Source organism: Geotrypetes seraphini, chromosome 5 (assembly GCF_902459505.1).
Source record: "Geotrypetes seraphini chromosome 5, aGeoSer1.1, whole genome shotgun sequence".
In the NCBI taxonomy this organism is placed as follows: domain Eukaryota; kingdom Metazoa; phylum Chordata; class Amphibia; order Gymnophiona; family Dermophiidae; genus Geotrypetes; species Geotrypetes seraphini.
The window spans coordinates 207,116,764-207,134,867 of NC_047088.1; the positions used below are offsets into that span (position 1 = coordinate 207,116,764).

Sequence of the window (18,104 nt, forward strand, 5' to 3'; positions counted from 1 at the left end):
AGGCCATCTTGACGGCTCACATAGCCAGGGTGGAGAATGTACAGGTGGACTTCCTATGTCGGCAGACTTTGGATCCCAGGGAGTAATCTCTCTCTTGAAGGGTCTTTGATGGCATAGTCAGGCACTTGGGGTGTCTGATGTTCAACCTCATGGCCTCAGTATCCAAAAATAGGTGGCTCATTTCTTCAGCCGAAGGTATGAGCCCGGAAGTGCTGGACTGGATACTCTAGTCCAGGCTTGGCCTGCGGAGGAGTACCTGTCTGTGTCATCCCCCCCCCCCTACACACACACACACACACACACACACACACGGCCAGTGATAGGCAGGATACTTCGGTGGGTTAGAACGGACCCAGGTCAAGTGATCCTGGTAATTCCAGATTGGCTGAAGCGGCTGTGGTATGCAAACTTAGTACATCTGCAGAGGGACGTGGCTCTCAGGCTTCCTTGTCATCCAAATCTTTTCTCAAAGGGTCCCATCGCCCTGGAGTGCTTTGGTCTTATGGCATGGCTCTTGAGGCTGAAGCCTTAGAGGTTAAAGGCTATTCACCTGAGGTTATTGCCACACTCCTGAGGGCTAAGAAGCAGTCCACATTAGCAGTCTACACAAAGGCCTGGAAGTGTTTCAGGTCCTTGTGTGAGCAAAATTGCTCGGACCCAGTGACCATACCTGTTTCGATGGTACTTGACTTTCTGCAGGAAGATCTGAAGAAGGGCCTGGGGGTTGGATCTCAAAGTTCAGATAGCTGGATTTTCCTGTTTCAGAGTTCAACAAGCAAACTTTAGCATCTATTCTAGATGCATCCAGATTTCTGAAGGGAGCCTTGCGTCTTTACCCTCCAGTGCAACAACTTTTTCCATCTTGTAACCTTAATCTGGTCATGCGGGCACTTGCGATGGCCCCATATGAATCTTTGGAGGAGACGTCCCCGATTGATCCGACAGTTTTCTTTGGCTGTGATGTCAGCAAGAAGGGTGTCGGAGCTGCAGGCTCTGTCCTGCAGTGAACACTTTCCTCACATCTCAGAAGCTAGCATATCAATTCGTACAGTCCCTTCCTTCCTACCAAAAGTTATGTCCAGTTTTTATATGAACTATGAGGTGCAGCTCCCAGCTTTCACAGCTACTGAGAAAACAGATAGTGTTGAAAGTTCTAGATCTGTGCAAATTTTGATTCGCTACTGGGTGGTGACCAATGAGTTCCAGCTATCTGATCACTTCTTCTTGCTTAAGAATGCAGCACGTCGGGGGAGGCCAGCGTCTAAAGTAACCATATCCAGGTGGATCAGGATGGCCATATCTTCCGCCTACGTTGGAAGTGGAAAGCAGTCTCCAGTGTCAGTGAAGGTGCACTCCATTCTCAGCATCACCTCATCTTGGGCAGAGTCTAAATCAGTCTCACCTGCAGAGATTTGCAGGATGGCCACTTTGTCCAATCTCCACTAAGTTTTACAGAGTAGATATGGCAGTTGGGCTGGACATTGCTTTTGGGTCCTCCTTGCTGGCAGCAGGCTCATCTGTCCCACCCTAGGAACCGGAGATTGCTCTGATACATCCTAATGGTCAAGACTACCAGTCCTGTTGCACAAGAAGGAAAGATTAGGTTCTTACCTTGCTAATCTTCTTTCTTGTAACCTGGACTGGTAGTCTTGATGCCCGCCATGTCTAATATATACTAGCCTGCTTTCTATTTCAGACATGCTTGCTTACTCAGATATCTTGTTTCTATCGCCTGCCCGGTAGGGTCAGAAATGAATAAAGAATTCACTCTTAAGAGTTACAGGTAGGTGGTTCCTTTTATTACCACCTTCTTTGTTTCGTTTAGTACTGGTTTTAAAAGCATTGTTTTTTAATGTTTGTATTTAGAGAAGAACAGACTTATGTAGTTTCTGGGAGTTTCCCCGCACCCCTCTATCTTCTGTTTGCACTCTAGGACTCGCTAAAAGCTTTGATACTGACTGAGGAGGAGGAGCTCATCCCGAGGTGGAACATGAAAACAATCAGTGGGCTTTCTACAACCCTCGCAACTAGTTGGGGTTAAAACCCGATGGTCAAGACTACCAGTTCTGGTTACAAGAAAAAAGATTAGCAAGATAAGAACCTATTTTTTCCTTGTTTGCACAGGCATTTTTCTGTTGAATATGTGATATGGAATTTTTGTGACAAGCAGTCTGGATGTTTTTTGCTGATTTTATTATGTGTGTTTTATTTTGTAATCCGCCTAGGTTTTATGTGGGAAAGAAGTTTTAAAATAAATAAAATAAATAAATAAAAATTAGATTGTGAGCTCTCCAGAGACAGGGAATTGCCTAGTGATTCACAGAGTTTAGAGTTGACTGAAAATTTTGGCTTTACATGCTATGAAAACCCAGCATTAGTCTCATAGATTTTAATACCCAATGTCTTGTCTATTAATTCTTCAATCATAGGTAATGCTGGAGCTTGCACAGCTATATCTTGGACAGGATGACACAGATGCGTGCCAGCATCAATGCACATTGTTATTAAAGAATGACCAAGACAATGAAGCAGCAACAATGGTCAGTGAGCATGTCTTTCTAGGGAATCAGATGAACTGCCTGAGCAAAATCAAGTAGCGTATTTTTAGTTAGTCTATGACTAAGAATTACTACTACTACAGTTGTCTGTGTGGATTTATGAAAGAGAAGAAATTTATCGGTGAAAATTTTGGAAGATTTACCCTTGATGAGTGAGGATTTGCTTTGGTTGCTACATTACTGTTTGCCTCACCACCCGTCTTCATTACCTTTGCTGCTAGTTATTATGAATAATTAGGGACCTAGAGGACATGTGGTAGGAATCTGTTCTGTAAAGAAAGGCAAACACCTACTTACCTTTTTAGAATACTAGTGTAAACATGCATAAAATTTAGGTGAGAGCACTTATGCCAGCCATAGAGCTGCTGAATTTGTTAGTAACTAAGTCTGCAGACAAACATGTAACTTACTGGCCCAAGCTCCACCCATGTGTATGCCATCATTACAAATATTCATGTGTAAATTAAATGGGTATTTACAGAATTTGGCATTTATACATGTATGTGTTCACACACACACCTGGAAAAGCCACTATTTTAAACATTTATGCATGTAATGGGTGCACAAATGTTAGCTCTTGTATTATAAAATGTCCCTAATTTTACAAGAAAAGCTAGGATAATGCTTAAAGCTCATAACAGAGGTGCACTTAAATGTAGAAATACAGCAGATGTTCATATCATCTTTAAGTAAAATGTATCTCCCAACATTAAAACTTCTGGTAAGTCATCTTGGACAAATTGAAAATATATGCAAGATGATTCTGCTTTAGTGCTGGAAGGTCCTTTTTTATTTATTATATAGTACAGTATCTGTATTTTATCCCAGGACAAGCAGGCAGCATATTCTCACTGATGGGAGATGTCACCAACGGAGCCCCGGTACGGACCACTTTAAAAGTGCTTCGCCACTTTAAGTCTTTAGAAAGTTCACGATAGCCCGCACCACGCATGCGCGAGTGCCTTCCCACCCGACAAAGGCGCGCGGTCCCTCAGTTTCTTAGTTTCCGCGGAGCTAAGAAGATGCGTTTTCAACGGCCGTTTAAATTTTTTTCTCGTTGCCTTCCCGCTCTTGATTTCTTTGACTGCTTCAGTCATTTTTTCTTTATTTCTTTTGCCATGTGTAAAAAAAAAAACATTTTCATTTTTTCCCTCTTGCGGGTTTGGCCCGGCGGGGCCTGTTCATCCACCTTGGCCTCCGATTTTGATCTTGCCGGGGCCATTTTTCCTTCAATTTTCCGCCTGCAGACGGGTTTTTAATTGTGGACATTGTGCTTGCCCAGTTCCATGACTGACGCACATCGCTGGTGTCTCCAGCCTGAGCACCATCCGGAGACTTATTCCCGCTGTTCTTCTCTACAAAAAAGAACTTTGAAGAACCGCCTCATTCAACAGCGACTTCTCTTCGGCGTCACAATGGAAGGTGACTTGACATCATTACCGATGTCAACAGCGCCATCCAAGTCGACACCGACAGAAACAACTTTGGTGTTGCAGTCTTCCCCCACTCCATCTGGGCCTCAGTTCGAAGTAGCAGTGAGCCAAGTCCTGCCGACCTTGAACAAGCCAAAAAAGCACTCCGCTCCGATATCGGTGAGTGCCTCATCATGGGCTTCCTCATCACCAGAGCATAGAGCCACACCAAAGGTATCGGCGAAAAAGCCAGCGGTACCGTTGCTTACCCTTAAGCAAAAAATTGACAATTTTCTTAGGGAGGAACTGGGTAAGAATTTCCAAATGCTGGTGCCGACCCAAATTGTGCCCACATCGATACTGTCTCTCCCGGTGCCAGTCCAGTCTGAGCACACATCTTCAGACCCAGGGTCTCTGGACCGCCAGAGAGCGGAAATTTCACATCAATTTCCTGGAGCTCAGAGCAATGTATTATGACCTCAAGGCCTTCCATCATCTTCTCTGCCCTCAAGTCCTCCTCCTTCACACAGACAATCAAGTAGCAATGTACTACATAAACAAGCAAGGAGGCACGGGCTGTCTCCTGTTATGTCAGGAGGTCCAGAAAATCTGGACTTGGGCGACGACTCGCAGCCTTTTCTTAAAGGCTGTCTACATTCAAGGAGAGAAGAATTCCCTAGCAGACAACCTCAGCGGAATTCTTCAACCTCACAAATGGATTCTCAACTCTACAGCTCTCCAGTCCATCTTTGTTCAATGGGGCACTCCACAAGTGGACTTGTTTGCGGATCCCCACAATCACAAGTTGTCCCAGTTTTGCTCCAGACTTTATTCTCCTCCCCGTTTGGAAGCCGATGCCTTTCTCCTGGATTGGATGGGTCTGTTTCTCTATGTATTCCCTCCGGTTCCTCTCATGTTGAGGACTCAGTTCAAACTCAAACGAGAGGCGGCCACCATGATCCTCATTGCTCCTCGGTGGCCCATAGAAACATAGAGTATGACGGCAGGAAAGGGCCAACGGCCCAACAAGTCTGCCCACCCAAGAACCCTCTCTCCCTCTCATCTATTAAGCATTCCTCTGGAGCGACCCCACCTGTCTGTCCCATCGTCCCTTGAAATCAAGCGTGCTGCTGGCCTCGACTACCTGACTTGGAAGACCATTCCATCGATCAATTACCCTGTCGGTGAAGAAGTATTTCCTGGTGTCACCATGAAATCTTCCCCCTCTGAGCTTTAGCGGATGTCCTCTTGTCACTGTGGGACCAGTAAGAAAAAAGATTTCTTCCTCCACCTCAATGCCCAGGCAACATTGGTTCTCCCTTTTATTTCAGCTCAGCTCCAGGGAGCCCATACCTCTTCCAGTTTTTCCTACTCTGCTTACTCAGCATCAGGAATCACTCCTACATCCCAACCTGCAATCATTGCACCTGACAGCTTGATTTCTCTCGGGCTGAATCCATCTGACTTACACCTCTCTCAGCCTGTTCGACAAATTCTTGATGCCTCCAGGAAACCAGTCACCCAGCAATGTTACCAACAAAAGTGAACTAGGTTTTCTTCCTGGTGTCTTCTTCATCATCATCATCCAACTTCATTATCAGTAGATTTGATGTTGGATTATCTTCTTCATCTGTCTGACTCTGGACTCAAATCCATGTCTGTTACAGCTTTTCACGTACCAGTTGAGGGAAAGCTTCTCACTGCTCATCCTGTGGTCTCCAGATTCATGAAAGGAATTTTCAATGTTAAACCACCTCTCAAGCCTCCGTCTGTCGTCTGGGACCTTAATGTGGTTCTTTCCAGTTTGATGAAGCCACCATTTGAACCAATGGCCACAGCTCATCTCAAGTTTCTCACCTGGAAAGTTGTCTTCCTTATTGCTCTCACCTCTGCCAGAAGGGTCAGTGAGTTACAAGCATTGGTGGCAGATCCACCCTTCACAGTTTTTCATCATAATAAAGTGGTTCTACGCATGCATCCTAAGTTTCACCTGTCAGTTTTTTTCCTAAGCCTCATTCTCACGCTGGAGAAACAGCTTTGCTTTGGCCTATTACATCGACAGGACAAAGTCTCATCGTACTTCTCCCCAACTCTTCGTCTCATTTGATCCAAACAAGTTGGGGCATCCTGTTTCCAAGAGAACGATTTCCAACTGGCTGGCTGCCTGTATCTTGTTCTGTTATGTTCAGACTGGACTGGCACTGGAGAGTCATGTCACAGCCCACAAAATTAGAACTATGGCAACTTCTGTTGCTTTCCTTAGATCTACTCCCATTGAGGAAATCTGTAAAGCTGCCATCTGGTCCTCAGTTCATACATTCACTTCTCACTATTTTATGGAGTCTTTCTCCAGATGGGATGGGTACTTCGGCCAATCTGTATTACAAAATTTATTCTCCTAAAGACCAACACTCCCACCATCCCATTCTTGTTAGCACTGAGGTCACCCATCAGTGAGAATATGCTGCCTTCTTGTCCTTGGATAAAGCACAGTTACTTACCGTAACAGGTGGTATCCAGGGACAGCAGGCAGATATTCTCACAACCCACCCTCCTCCCCGGGTTGACTTCTTAGCTGGCTTATCTTAACTGAAGGACCGCACGCCTACGTCAGGCGGGAAGGCACTCGCGCATGTGCGGTGCAGGCTATCGTGAACTTTCTAAAGACTTAAAGTGGCGGTGCACTTTTAAAGTGGTCCGTACCGGGGCTCCGTCAGTGACATCACACATACATGAGAATATCTGCCTGCTGTCCCTTGATAACACCTGTTACGGTAAGTAACTGTGCTATATTTATTATATAGTATCTGTGTTTTAAAATTATTTCATAACCTAATCATTACCCTTCTGATAATTTTTATAGATGATGGCTGATCTTATGTTTAGAAAGCAAGATTATGAGCAGGCTGTTTTTCATTTTCAACAACTTCTGGAACGCAAGCCAGGTACTCAATGATTTTTATATCCATCATGTGCAAAACATGATTAGTTGAAAGTACTTGATATCTTGTATTTTTACATGTATTGTTGCTGTGATGTTTGAGACTTTTATGTAGCAAAAATGAATATATTTCATTTATCACAATTTGTAGAATTAGTTTATTGACATTGAATTCAGTTTATTTATTTTTCTATGAACAGAAGGGAAAATGGTTGTGCATATAGCCCATTCTTAAACAATCCTTTAATGGCAGACATAACTCCTGTTTAGTTCCCTACAACTAGATTAATCACACTAACTGTTTACAACTTACAAGAATTCACTCCTGTCCCAGGGGTATTCTAGGGTTGCCGAACAATCCTGCTGCAGTACGCTTGATTTCAATGGAACCCAACTGAACATAGATTGGCAGACCAGGCCTGGTAAATTCTGATAGCTTGTAGTTTTAAGAGCCCAGAAATATAGATGTCCTTAAAAGTATTTATGTGAGCAGAGCCTGTACCAAAGATACCATGCATCTCACAAAAGGGTATAATAGTAATTAAATTCAAAGCATTTTTTATCACTTCAGTTGCTAGTTTCTATAGATATCTCTTCTTGATCTCACAGCTGATGAACTGTATTCTGCATTTCTTGGGAAAAATTAGATGACAGGTTTTTAAACACAAACTGTCCGTCTGAAATTGACATAATGATGATCACAATTTTATATTGATTCTTGGCTTCCATGCATTAAAAGGGTAGAATGTAGCTATCTCTAGCCAACAGGTCATAAGTCCCTCTAACAAATAAAAGGCTTTATTACTTAATATCTGATAATTGTCATTTCTGTTCCTCCAGTGATAGACTATAAAACATGCTTACTTCATACATCTATAATGAAGATCCATAAGCATAATGTTGTTGATCCATAAGTATAATGTTGCCTTTTTCAACATTAGAGTTCATATCAAGAGAGACAGGGTTGGAAGAGAGAGAGTTCTTTTCAGCTCCAGGGACCACGGAGACCACCTGCACAGAATGAAAGTTGATAAGGTTTGGAGAAAAATTAGAGTAAGCAGGGACATTATTAGATCTAGTGTTCTTTTCCTAACAAAAAATGAAAACGGTTGAAGAGGAAAGAGGTGGTGTCATGAGCTATTTAAGAGCAAGTTTTGATGTGAATTCCTAGAATCTAAAGCCTCAGGTCTTATATTAATTTCATTCATTTCCTGATGTAAGAAAAATTGCTTAGTTAAAGATGCCATTGATCATAGGACACAATAAATATCCAGTTTGAACTTGTGTTCATTGAAAATAAAGTATTTTAAACATAAAATGTTTTCTTAGATAACTATGCCACATTGTCACGCTTAATTGATCTACTAAGAAGAGCTGGTAAGCTTGAAGAAGTACCAAGATTTCTTGAATTGGCTGAGAAACATTCTTCCAGAGCAAAACTTGACCCTGGATTTCACTATTGCAAGGGATTATATCTCTGGTAGGTAATATAAGAATCACAAAATTCAGTAAAGTAAATAAAAGTTTTGTTTATGTTTAGATGTGGTTTATACCTTTGCATTGATAGTGCAAAGGGAGTTACGTTCATGTACAGTAGGCATTTGTTAGGTGAATTAAATTAAAAATTCAATTTGTGATGATTTCCTTTTCCAGATGCCTTCAGATTATTGTGAAATGCTTAATGAGCATAATGTAGCATCATAAGCAGCCCAATATTAAGCAGGAGATTGAGGGAAAATTTGAAACATCTAATGCAGACATTTCAAGTTATTTAGCACTAGATAGTCATCTGACATAAAAAATATAAAAAGCACATCGATGCTGAATATGTATGTGGTTTTGGAAAACTGACCTAAGCATGTTAATTATAGGTTAAATTATCTTCCTATTTTATGCAGTGCCTTTTATAGGAATATTAGGCACAGAATACATTTTTTTAATTTAGAAAAGTGGTGTCCCTCTTAAATAGAATTGGAATTAAGTGGTTAGGTTCTGTACTGTTCTCTCCAGGAGATCGTCCTCTGCAGATATTGCCTCTACCTTCCTTTGCAGTGACTGAGTCCAGCCACAAATAACCATTCTTTTATGTTACCAGTGCAAGTGCAATGATTGTTCAAAGAGACATTTGATGGTGGGTCAAACCCACATTCATGGTCTCAATTGTAAAGATCTCTGAGCACACAATGAACACCGGTTGTGAATCTAGAAGATAATAGTTGCAAGTGTTTATTATCTGGCATTTACTAATAAGTTAACCTGAAGAAACAAGCATTTGGATTGTTTTTACATGCTTGTTTGAGGTAAAGTCTTCTCCATTTCCCAGCTGCTGTTAAGAGCTGAAACAGGCACAGTACCAAAAGAACTGCAACAGAACTGTGAGTACAGTCTGTTGCTGTCTATGGGAGACATTGGGGGGGAGTCTCAAATTTCAATTTTAAAGGTTTATGGGGCTAGTATTTAGAAAGTCTGTGCTGAAACAAATGTGGTTTAAAAAAATGTGTTTGGTCTGGTTTGCCCTTTTGCAGCTTTACGTGAAACACTGACTGGCCATCATCTTGGGCTGAATTACAGATAAGTTAATGAGTTTGTGGATTAACAGATTATGTTGTAAATGATTTGATGGAAATAATATTGAAACAAGTTTTTGAAGCATATTTAAATTATAAGTAAAAAAAAATTGTAAATTGTTCTTTTGGAAGGGAAAAGGAGGTTTTTCAGCTGATGAGGTAAACTGTCCCTTTCTTGTCTGTAGCATAAAAATTTTGCGACAGTCGGAGATCTGAGGCTTTTACTCCCTTTTTCATTATATATTTTTAGGTAATGTGATATTATATACATTCTTCTTTCAAAAGGGGACATTCTGAAAAGTTGTGGTATGTGGATTGAAGTTTTATTTCTCTATCTGCAGTTTTTGGATTTTACTAGTATTTAGGTCCCCTACCTCCCAAAAACCATTTCACAATTTTGTATTTTAATATAGCTCTCGGGCTGATTTTTGGCACTATAATGCTGCAACATCTTGGATTTCCTGATTGACTCCTCAGGCTGTTTTACCCCGATACATGCCAGATAGGCACTGGATGACTGGCTGAGGAGCATCCGTGTGCCATGGGGTTAACCCCCTCTGATCCCTTTGAGCTGATGGAGTCACAGGTGGATCATTTTTTGAGTCAAAAATCCCCTTTAGAGCCTTCAAATAGATACTCAACGTCTTCAGCAAAGCGCAGATTCGCAGAAGTCACTAGGCCCATGAGAAGACAGGAAGAATCCCTACAGGGATCATCTAAGCATCCTGTTCAGGGCTTTACCCCTGATTTTATGAGTCTAATGTTTGAAGCCTACCTGAATTATCGGGTGCAACCTGCACTGGCTGGGGTCTCGCTGGTGGTTGCGCAGGAGGTTTTATCCTCACAGAGCACCATTCCTCCATTGAAAGTTCATACTCTTTCATGCAGGGGCCACCAGCAGAGAGTCTGTGGCAGTCTTGGACCAATGAGAGGACCCGATGGTGTGCCACCTTTTTAAGACGGCAGTCTTGCTGGAGGTCTATACAGGATCTTTGTGGGAGTTAAAACTTGAATTCCCACAGACCTCTGATGCTCTGAGTTCTGTCATGAGCATTCTGAGGCTTAGACCGCATTTTTACTTCATATCCTGACATTACGAAGATGCTGATGGAGCATTGGGAGTACCTTAAAGTTGCCAGAACTATGGCCAAATTATACCTGATAACTCCCGATTTTCAACAGCTGTTTTGTTCCACCTAAAGTGGATTTGTAGCCCAAGTTAGAAAGCACATTTCTCTGCATATTGAAGGTGGAGTGATTTTAAAGATGCACAAGACCGCAGGGTAGATGTCCTCAAAAGGCAATTTGAGGCCTTGGCTTCCTGTGTTGCACGCACCTGCCATACTATCTTGCATCGGGTTGTGGTGGCAGAGAATGACGCATATCCACAATTGCAAATTTAAGGGGTGGATTATGCTGCAGATGTTCTATATCAGTGGTTCTTAAACCTGTCCTGAGGGACATCCAGCCATTCGGGTTTTCAAGATATCCCTAATGAATATGCATGAGAGAAATTTGCATGCCTACTTTATAGACAAATTTCACTCATGCTTATTCATTAGGGATATCTTAAAAACCCAGCTGGCTGGGGGTCCCTCAGGACAGGTTTAAGAACCACTGCTCTATATTGGCGTTTCTCAACTCTGTCCTGGAGTACCCTCTTGCCAATTAGGTTTTCAGGATATCCAAAGTGAATATGAATAAACTTGATTTGCATACACTGCTTCCATTATATGCAAATGTATTTCTTGCATACTCATTGTGGATATCCTGAAAACCTGATTGGCAAAGGGGTACTCCTGTACCGAGTTGAGAAACACTGCTCTATATGACGTTTTCAGGGCCATGAGCAAAGTTTCTGCTTATTCTGTCTTTGCCTGTAGAATCAGGCAAGGGGCAGGAGATTCGGCTTCCAAAACCACTTTGGACAGGCTACCTTTTAGGGGCCAAATGCTATTTGGAAAGGGGTTTGATGATCTCATGACCGCTCTATGTCTTTGCCAGACAATATACCGTGTTCCCATGGGGTCAAATCATAATTTTCTTGTCTCTTGACGGTTTCATCAATCTTCTACAGAGAGATCATTTCAAGGCTCTCGGCAAAGATTTGGAGGCTCCGGGAGAGCTCAGTCCTCTGGTTTGTGTCCATAGCAGCCTTTAAGAAATCCCAATGATGCTAGGACAGTAACTGAACCTCCGCGGATAGGGGAGGGGGGAGATGTTGGCTTACTGAGAGGCCTGGGAAAGGATTTGCTCGGACCATTGGGTGCTGGACATCATTCGAGAGGTTACAAGCTTGAATTTTGTAGTCCTCTACTGAACTTATTTGTGAACTCCCAGCCAGACAACCAGAGAAAGTGATCAGGGTCAAAGCAATGGTTCAATGGCTATTGGATATTCAAGTAATAAAACTTGTACCAGCTGAAGAATCTGGTTTAGGTAGATGCTGTATATACTTTATCCCAGGACAAGCAGGCAGCATATTCTTAACGTATGGGTGACGTCACCGACGGAGCCCCGGTACGGACACTTTTAACTAGAAAGTTCTAGTTGACCGCACCGCGCATGCGCGGGTACCTTCCCGCTCGACGGAGGAGAGCGTGGTCCCCAGTTTCTTCATTTCCGCGGAGCGAAGAAGACGCATGTGCTTTCAACGGCTGTTGAAATTTTCTACTTTGCCTTCCCGCTCGCGTAATTTTCTTCCTTTTTTGCTTTTTTCCCTTCGGGTTTCTTTTTCGTCTAAAAAGAAAAAATTCTGTAATTTGTCTTTTACTTTATTTTTCTGGCCGGCCCCGGCGGGGCCTGTTGCCATCATACAGGCCTCCGGGTTTGATTTTGCGGAGGCCGTGTTTCCATTCACCTGCACCCGCTGTGCTACTCTTAAAAAACGTACGTTAAAGAATAGGCAGATCCAGCAGAACATCCTTTTTGGCACCGGATCTGCCATGGAGTCTGCCACACCATCGACGGCGCCGCTAAAGTCGGCACCGACTACCTCCACACCGCCTGATCCTTCCTCGGGGTCGATGGCGTCAGGTAAGCCGGCTAAGAAGCCTTCCACTTCCCTTGAGCGCCCTCCTGCCACGGCGGCGACACCGGTCCTCCCGGCATCCAGCCGACCCCGTAAACGCTCCGCCCCGATTTCGGTAAGTGCCTCGTCATCGGCCTCCTCATCGCCGGGGCATAGAGCAGCACCTGTGGTACCGAAAAAGAAAAAAGCGGTACCGGTGCCTCCTCTGGACGACCGCATTGCGGCCATACTCCAAACTCAATTACAGGAGCAGCTATAGCAACAACTACAGCACCTGTTGCCAACAATATTGGCCCCGCTCCTTCCGGTACCGGACCGGCCCGAGCCTCGCACCATACCACCGGAGTCGACTCCATCGGTACCATTAAACACGTCCATGCCGGTGCTCGCGGCAGAACCCATCAACCCTCTCGTGCAACTGCACTCTGATGCCGATCCTCTCCGACATCGGGACCGTCGCCAAGCCGACCGAGACCGGCACTGCTCCTCTTCCCCCGGTACCATCTCCATGCGTTCTGGCAAATCTCTCTCTAAGACTCACCACGCAGAACCATCCACACCACCGTCCCGTCCTATACACACCGACGTCAAGGACCCGGACCTCTGGGAAGAATCCCAACCCGGTACCGACGATGAGGCTTCTTCAACCGACGAGGAGCCCTCCACAATCGATACAGGTTCCAAGCCTGAACAATCCTCGTTCACCAAATTTCTTCGGGAAATGTCAGCGGCTCTCTCTATCCCATTAGAATCTGACTCTAAGAAGTCACAGGCTTTCTTAGATGCCCTAGACTTCGAGCAACCCCCCAAAGAATTCCTAAAGTTACCCGTCCACGACATCTTACGGGAAACTTTCTACAAGAATTGGGAGAACCCTCTCTCGATACCGGGGGCCCCTAGAAAACTGGATAGTCTCTACAGGGTCATCCCTATCCCAGGGTTTGACAAACCCCAACTACCTCATGAATCTCTTCTTGTCGAATCCACCTTGAAGAAAACCCAGGGATCCAGTATTTATGCTTCTACCCCTCCTGGCAGAGAGGGCAAAACGATGGATAAATTTGGCAAGCGCCTTTATCAAAATTCAATGCTTGCAAACAGAGCCAATAATTACACCTTTCACTTCTCCTTCTACATGAAGCATCTGGTTCAACAACTCTCTTCATTACAAAAGTATCTTCCTGAACGTAAGGTCCCTCTGTTCCAACAACACATTTCCAGTCTGCTCCAACTCCACAAATTCATGGTGCGCTCTATTTATGATTCTTTCGAGCTCACCTCTCGAGCTTCGGCCATGGCGGTTGCCATGAGACGTCTGGCCTGGCTGAGAGTTTCCGACCTCGATGTTAACCACCAAGACCGCCTGGCTAACGCACCTTGTCTTGGTGATGAACTTTTCGGAGAGTCCCTAGACTCCACCACCCAGAAACTCTCTGCTCACGAGACCAGGTGGGATACTCTCATCAAACCAAAGAAGAAGACTCCGCCTGCTCGCCCCTATAGACAGCAGTCTTCATACCAACGCAGATTCTCAGCCAGACCTCTTCATCCACCTCCGCAACAACCTCGCCGACCTCGTCAGCAACAGCAAACTCAGGCTCGCTCCCAATCTCATCAACCTGCCAAGCCTCTCCCTCAGTCAAAACCTTCTCAGCCCTTTTGACTCCTTTCTCCAGGGCATAGCCAGTCTCTCACCAGCGTTACCTCTTCCTCAACCTATCGGAGGACGCCTGCAACTTTTTCTCAGCCGTTGGGAGGTCATCACGTCAGACCAGTGGGTCCTTACTATCATTCGCCACGTCTACTCTCTCAACTTCCAGACTCTTCCACCAGACAATCCTCTCGTAGAGTCTGCTTCTCACTCCTCTCAAACCCTCCTCCTTCTCAAGGAGGTTCAATCCCTCCTTCTTCTCAATGCCATCGAAGAAGTTCCCCAAGACCAAAGGGGTCAGGGATTCTATTCCCACTACTTCCTGGTACCCAAGAAGACAGGAGACCTACGTCCCATCCTCGATCTCAGGGACCTCAACAAGTGTCTGGTCAAGGAGAAGTTCAGAATGCTCTCCCTGGCCACGCTTTACCCTCTTCTCTCTCAACACGACTGGCTATGTTTCCTAGACCTCAAGGAGGCCTACACTCACATTCCAATCAATCAGACTTCACGTCGCTACCTCCGGTTTCAGATACAGCACCATCACTACCAGTACAAAGTGCTACCCTTTGGCCTCGCATCATCGCCCAGGGTGTTCACCAAGTGCCTTATTGTGGTGGCGGCCTTCCTCAGGTCTCACAACCTCCAGGTGTTCCCCCTACTTGGACGATTGGTTGATGAAATGCACCTACGTCTCCGCTTGTGCTACAAGCCACTCAACACACCATCTCTTTCCTCCATCTTCTGGGGTTCGAGATCAACTACCCCAAGTCGCATCTGCTTCCCACACAGCGACTTCAGTTCATTGGAGCAGTTCTCGACACCACTCTGATGAGGGCGTTTCTCCCCTCTGACCGTCAACAGACCCTGCTCCATCTTTGCCGCCAGGTGCTCCTTCATCACTCCATCCCTGCTCGGCAGATGATGGTCCTCCTGGGCCACATGGCTTCCACGGTCCATGTGCTCCCTCTGGCACGACTCCACCTCAGAACACCTCAGTGGGCTCTAGCCAACCAATGGTCTCAGACCACGGACCTTCTTTCTCATCCCATCTGTGTGACATTGTCTCTTCAGCGATCTCTTCAATGGTGGTTGAACTCCTCCAATCTTTCCAGGGGTCTGCTTTTTCATCTACCCCCTCACTCCATGGTCATCACCACGGATACCTCCCCCTACGCATGGGGAGCCCACCTGGGAGAACTTCGCACACAGGGTCTCTGGACCCCTCAGGAACGTCAACATCATATCAACTTCCTGGAACTCAGGGCCATGTTCTATGCACTCAAAGCTTTCCAACACCTTCTCTACCCTCAGGTTCTTCTCCTGTGCACAGACAACCAAGTCGCCATGTATTACATAAACAAGCAAGGCGGCACCAGTTCTCCCCTCCTCTGTCAGGAGGCCATCCGCATCTGGACCTGGGCCACGGCCCGCAATCTCTTCCTCAAGGCTGTCTACATCCAGGGCGAACAGAACTCCCTGGCCGACAATCTCAAGCCGCATCCTTCAACCTCACGAGTGGACTCTGGATCCGACCACACTCCACTCCATCTTCGATCGGTGGGGCACTCCTCAGGTGGACCTCTTTGCAGCTCCTCACAACCATCAACTGCCCCTTTTCTGTTCCAGACTCTACTCTCCTCATCATCTGGCCCCGGATGCATTCCTGCTCAACTGGACGGGTCGGTTTCTCTATGCCTTCCCTCCACTTCCTCTGATGTTGCGGACGTTGTTCAAACTCCGCAGAGACAATGCCACCATGATTCTCATCGCTCCTCGGTGGCCTCGCCAACACTGGTTCTCTCTCCTGCTCCAGCTCAGCTCCAGGGAGCCCATTCCTCTTCTTGTGTTTCCTACTTTACTTACGCAGCAGCATCAGTCTCTACTACATCCCAATCTGTCCTCGCTCCACCTGACAGCTTGGTTTCTCTCGGGCTGACCTCTCCACAGAATCTGTCTCAGCCTGTCCGTCGCATTTTGGATGCCTCCAGGAAACCGGCCACCCTCCAATGTTACCATCAGAAGTGGACCAGGTTCTCCTCTTGGTGTCTACTGCATCACCACGATCCCACCTCATTGGCGGTGGAAACTGTACTGGACTATTTGCTCTCTCTGTCCGACGCTGGCCTCAAGTCTACCTCCATCAGAGTCCACCTCAGTGCCATCACTGCGTTCCATGAGCCTATCCTCGGAAAACCTCTTACGGCTCATCCCCTGGTTTCCCGGTTCATGAGAGGCCTCTTCAATGTCAAACCACCTCTGAAGCCTCATCCAGTCGTCTGGGACCTGAATGTGGTTTTGTCAACCCTCATGAAACCTCCGTTTGAGCCTCTTGCCACTACTTCACTCAAATTTCTGACATGGAATCGCCTCTGCCAGGAGGGTTAGTGAGCTGCATGCACTGGTTGCCGACCCACCTTTCACTGTTTTTCACCATGACAAGGTGGTTCTGCGCACCCATCCTAAGTTCCTTCCCAAGGTGGTCTCGGACTTTCACCTCAACCAGTCCATTGTTTTGCCTGTCTTTTTTCCCAAACCCCACTCTCATCCTGGGGAACAGGCGCTGCATACGCTGGACTGTAAGCGTGCCCTTGCTTACTATCTTGATCGCACCAGGGCTCACCGCTCATCCCCTCAGCTCTTTCTATCTTTCGACCCTAACCGTTTAGGTCGCCCTGTCTCTAAACGGACGCTTTCTAACTGGCTTGCTGCCTGCATTGCCTTCTGTTATGCTTGGGCCGGTCTCTCACTGGAAGGTGCTGTCACGGCCCACAGAGTCAGAGCTATGGCTGCTTCCGTGGCTTTCCTCCGTTCCACGCCCATTGAGGAAATCTGCAAGGCTGCCACTTGGTCCTCAGTTCACACGTTCACTACTCACTACTGTCTGGATGCCTTCTCCAGACGGGATGGACTCTTCGGCCAATCTGTGTTACAAAATTTATTTTCCTAATGGCCAACCATCCCTCCTCCCCCTCTGTTAGCTTGGAGGTCACCCATACGTTAAGAATATGCTGCCTGCTTGTCCTGGGATAAAGCACAGTTACTTACCGTAACAGGTGTTATCCAGGGACAGCAGGCAGATATTCTTAGGACCCGCCCTCCTCCCCGGGTTGGCTTCTTAGCTGGCTTATCTTAACTGGGGACCACGCTCTCCTCCGTCGAGCGGGAAGGCAGCCGCGCATGCGCGGTGCGGTCAACTAGAACTTTCTAGTTAAAAGTGTCCGTACCGGGGCTCCGTCGGTGACGTCACCAATACGTTAAGAATATCTGCCTGCTGTCCCTGGATAACACCTGTTACGGTAAGTAACTGTGCTTTATTGTGCTCAAGAAAGATTCAGACAATTGGAGACCAATCCTAGATCTGAAGTCAGTGAATGCAGCACTGAAAGTACCCTGATTCAGAATGAAGACTGTTTGTTCGGTCATAGCTTCAGTGGCTCCGGGGGAATTCCTAGCCCCTCTGGATCTGATGGAGGCTTACTTGCACATCTCCATATTTCTGGATCACAGAAAGTTCCTGAGATTCCATGTGCTGAGCGGACATTACCAATTCTCAGTGCTCCCATTCAGTCTGGCAACTGCTCCATGCACCTTTACCAAAGTGATGGTCATTGCAGGAGTGCACCTGCGCAAGGCAGAGATACAGATACATCCCTACTTAAATGATTGGCTGATCAGAGCTCTGTCCAAGGTCGAGAGTGAGAAAGCTGTGGCACAGGTTATCCAACTCCTGCAGGAGCTAGATTGGATCATCAGCTTTCGCAAGAGCCACATGGTGCAACACAATCCCTGGAGTACTTGGGGATCAGCTTCAATACAGCAAAAGGCCATGTTTTTCTTACAGAACCATGCAAACTAAGCTAAGATGTCATATTTTGTAGATCCTAGCAATGCCAGCTTCTATGGCGTGACACTATCTACAGGTTGTTCCTTGAGCAAAAGCT

At 45.8% G+C, this 18,104-nt stretch overlaps 1 protein-coding gene across 4 annotated transcripts in view; it reads left to right on the forward strand.

Moving 5' to 3' along the window:
- Positions 1-18,104, forward strand: part of TTC21B (tetratricopeptide repeat domain 21B) — a 222,897-nt gene that overhangs the window by 140,080 nt on the left and 64,713 nt on the right. For all 4 annotated transcript variants that reach the window (XR_004539464.1, XR_004539465.1, XR_004539466.1 and 1 more), the window contains 3 exons: positions 2,430-2,540; positions 6,834-6,915; positions 8,241-8,391. Coding sequence is in view for 1 of the 4 variants with exons in the window: in XM_033944656.1 (XP_033800547.1) it covers positions 2,430-2,540; positions 6,834-6,915; positions 8,241-8,391 (344 nt within the window). In the remaining 3 variants the exon portion in view is untranslated. The remainder of the gene's footprint in view (positions 1-2,429; positions 2,541-6,833; positions 6,916-8,240; positions 8,392-18,104) is intronic.